Genomic DNA, 3946 nt, shown 5'->3' with positions numbered 1-3946 from the left:
TGAAATCATATTTTAGAGTGACAAATTCAATATTTAATCTCAAATCACTATTTATAACATATAATTTACAAATAAATATTGATATAACATTTTATAAAATCTAAAATAAAATTAAATTAAAACTATGTATTGAAAATGAGCTAACCAACTTTTTTTTTTTTACACTGAAAATATTGCTTGCTAGCATTTTCTGTGGAATTTTAGATAGGAATGCATTTTGGTTATATACAAATTAAAATGTATCTTCCACGAGTAGTATTTATTATTTTTATTAAGAAAATATAGGAAAACTTGTTTGTGCATGTGTGACAACCCCTAAAACATTTAAACAGATTGTCCAAGCGTCATAACTACGCCAAGGAATACAAACAAATTTGGGCAAGCAACACAAATTAACAGTTACTTTAAACATCTATCTATAGTAACTAGAGAACAAAGCTGATGCATGTTTACTTGTTTAGCGAGTATAGATAATCTCATACACTCCTAAAATATGGATAATGTCGAGAGGGAGCAGGTGGACCATGACCCGGTTACCGGCAGCGAAATATGGGAAATAACGAAGCCTAACATGCATATTAATATATGCAACAGTCGTGGTCACCATTTAATTTAATGTGACGATATAAATACTATGCTGAAAATTCAGGTAGAGTCGACTTCACGTGAAGTTGATACTTGAGAGCCGTCCTGAGTTTTTACCAAATACTATATATAAAATAATAAATTAGATGAAATTGGCAGTTGGCAAATAATTAAGAATGAAAGTAAACTAATGCAACGTTAATTAACTAACTCATTCCATAGTTTCTGCGTGGCACATATGTATATATATGACGAATTGATGCAAGTGTTCAACTAATAACGCACGAGAAGGAATACAATAAACGAACGTAACAAATACAAAATTTATATACGGGGAGAAAATCACGAGTTATTGGGTTTACGTTGTTGTTGTTGTTGATTATTTGTTCTTCTAAGAGAAAAAGCATCGCCATGTCTCATAATCCAGAATCTCTCAATTTCTTCTGCTTTACGACCTGGAATGCGCCCGGCTATCAAATCCCACCTGTTCATGCATCATCATAACAACGTACTAACTACTAAGTATTAAGCTATTAGCTACTTAATTAATTCAATAATAAGTTCCATAAATTAATAACATCTATATATGTATAATTCTAAAGAGGTATCATGACGAGTTATTAAACTACAACTAACAAACCCAACTCCCGTTCCATTATATTGCATGCAGGTACATATTATTATAATAAAAAAATATTATTTGTACACTAAAATTAATCACTAAAATCAGGCACCAATATATTTATATATAAATATATGTAGTTTAATTTATTTTCAATGTATATTTATATTTCAGTATGTATTTTATATTGATGGCTAATTTTAGTAGCTGATTTTAGTATACACGTAACATAATTCTATTATAATATATGATAAGAGTAGTGTTAGGGCAGCACTTTTGTTAAATTCTAATCAGCACTACTTAACCATCAAAAGAAAATTAAATGATTCTGCACCATTAAATACAATTTCACACCATTAAAAACATCATTAATGATAATTAATAACTAAAAACTACAAAATTTATTGACCCTTAAACTTTTTCATATAATAATATATAAAAATGTTATGTGTATACTAAAATTAATGACTAAAATCGATCACCAATATATTGTGTATAAATATATGTGTTTTAATTTATTTTTAATATATATTTATATTTTAATATATATTTTATATTAATAATTAATTTTAGTGATTAAGCATCATCGGTTAATATATTCATTAGCGGTTGTTGAAATTAGATAGCTGCTTAGGTAAATAAAATGTAAACCAAAGATAGCTAGTAAGGATGTGTGGGTGTCTGTGTATAGAAGAGAATAATGTAAGATTGCAACAAACGATGAACTGGGCTATAATACATTGTATCAAAAATATTATTTGTAAGCTAATATCAGACATTAAAATTAATTATTATATATTTATATATAAATATATATTATTTAATTTATTTTTAACGTGTATTTTATATTATAACTTATATTTTATATCAATAAATAATTACTAATTTTAATGTAAACGTAATATTATTTCATATTCATATACTAAATTAAGGATAAGTAGCTAGCAAAAGAGTAAGATGAACCGGCACATGTATCAAAATAATTTTGTTCATATCAGCTGGTTCATTTTGTTCTTAAGATTAAAATTAACCAAATATATCATTCATTAAACATAATAGGATTTAACTACTTTGTGTTTTAAAAATATATTTTTAAAATATAATAATAAATTTTTTTAATATTTTTGATGTATTTAATGTATTAAAAATGTAAAAGAAAAAATATTTTTTATAAAACATTATTTTTATAGTTTAATCTATGTCTTTAAAAGACAATTTAGCAAAATTCAAAAGAATAAAGAAAATAAAATCTGGATGGTTGTTTGTGACGTTGTGCGTGCCCTACCTACCCACTAACTAAAAAGAAGGAAGATTATTTTAAAAAAAAAAATGAAGAAAGATGCATATACCTATCGCCAACAAGGCCATACATCCTGCGAATAAGATCCTCCTCTTGCTCGCTCATTTCTATAAATTCCCACTCATTACTACTCACTTCTGCATCCATTAACATTATTATTATATAAATTAACAAAAAGAAGTGTGTGTATGTGTGTGTGTGTGTGGAATGAGATGAGAAGAGAGCGATGAAAATTAAACGAACCTTCAGAGTTAGTACTTGCAGTTGTAGAGAGCTTTGCCTTATTCTTCTGGGAACGGCGCTCCTCCATTATATTTTATGAGAGCCCACAACAGAGCAAATATAATTCTCTTTCTTTTCAAACTGCTGCGAAACAAAACAAAACACAAGCCACTTATTATATAGCTTTGGCCATTATTCTTCAGTCAAACTAACTAACACGTACCTTCAAATATATATAATATTTTTTTTCCCCGATCCCCTAATGTTCAAAGGTACTTCGAATATAGTTTTTTTATATTATAACTTTTAAGTGTGTACCCCGTTGAAGACTAAAATAAAAACAAAAGAGCAAAGTAAAAGTTTAATAATTTTAATTTATATTGGTCAATATTTTCAGTTAATAATTTAATTATTTTTAATTAATAATTTAATATTATATTTTTAAAAAATAATAAATTATATAATTTTATAATATTACTCAAAACAAAAAAAATTATAAATAAGTTTAAAATTTAATTTTGATACATTGATGATAATATAAAATATTTTATATAGTTATTTAATCAAATTTAATTTTTTAAATAATTATTTATATAATTAAAATATAAACTATTTTTTTGTTGATGTAATAATATATATAATTAAAAATAAATATATTTTTTTTATATTTATGATGTATCGAAATTAAATTCATTAATTTATAAAATAATACCCTTGATTTTTTTCCTCTCAAATCCTACTCTCTTTGATATCTTATTACTTTTTGGATATATGTATAGTTGTACTAATTTATATATTAACAACTAACAGTGTCGTCCTCTCTTGTCTATGTTTAATATTATATTCGACAGTGATACTTTCTGCTTATGTACATATTTCAAGTTTTTATTAATGTTTCCACTTTAATTTAGAGAAGGGCCATGGTTGAAAATATTAAATATCTCTTACAAGGCAAATCGTTGACAATAATCACAATATCTAGAGAGATCCCAAGATTACCCTCTCAAATCTTCAAGAAGGAAATTAAATAACTTCTTGTGTCCCTGACAGCAAAGGATATAAACGCCATACAACGTCGTCAACTTAATTATAAAATAAAAAAATAATGATGACCGCTTGGTGAATGCATCATATAGTATAGGAAGGGCTGGTACAAATGCAAAGCAATCTATCTCACTTCATAAAAAGAGAATATAAAATGAGTTTGACTAGTAGAT

The 3946-nt window shown here is 25.9% G+C and overlaps 1 protein-coding gene across 1 annotated transcript; it reads right to left on the bottom strand.

The window, feature by feature from the left end:
* Nucleotides 1-238: 238 nt before the first annotated feature.
* LOC112799675 (MYB-like transcription factor ETC3) lies at nucleotides 239-2914 on the bottom strand. Its single transcript, XM_025841735.3, has 4 exons — nucleotides 2751-2914; nucleotides 2557-2644; nucleotides 948-1069; nucleotides 239-708 (listed from the first exon to the last, which is right to left on the bottom strand). The coding sequence occupies exons 1-4, from the start codon at nucleotides 2815-2817 to the stop codon at nucleotides 662-664; spliced, it is 324 nt and encodes a 107-aa protein (XP_025697520.2). The 5' UTR covers nucleotides 2818-2914; the 3' UTR covers nucleotides 239-661.
* Nucleotides 2915-3946: the final 1032 nt, after the last annotated feature.

This window comes from Arachis hypogaea, chromosome 5 (genome assembly GCF_003086295.3).
Source record: "Arachis hypogaea cultivar Tifrunner chromosome 5, arahy.Tifrunner.gnm2.J5K5, whole genome shotgun sequence".
NCBI classification, from domain to species: Eukaryota; Viridiplantae; Streptophyta; class Magnoliopsida; order Fabales; family Fabaceae; genus Arachis; species Arachis hypogaea.
The sequence above is the reverse complement of the archived record's forward strand: the minus strand, read 5'-3'. Positions and strand labels throughout refer to the sequence as shown.

What these genes read in the sequence shown, in the direction of transcription:
- LOC112799675 (XM_025841735.3), bottom strand. Translation starts at nt 2,817, where the DNA reads ATGGAGGAGCGCCGTTCCCAGAAGAATAAGGCAAAGCTCTCTACAACT. An exon ending in TATGGCCTTGTTGGCGATAG is followed by an intron (nt 1,070 to 2,556) that starts GTATATGCATCT and finishes ATGCATGAACAG; the next exon opens with GTGGGATTTGATAGCCGGGC. An exon ending in TAATCAACAACAACAACAAC is followed by an intron (nt 709 to 947) that starts GTAAACCCAATA and finishes TTTTATATATAG; the next exon opens with TATTTGGTAAAAACTCAGGA.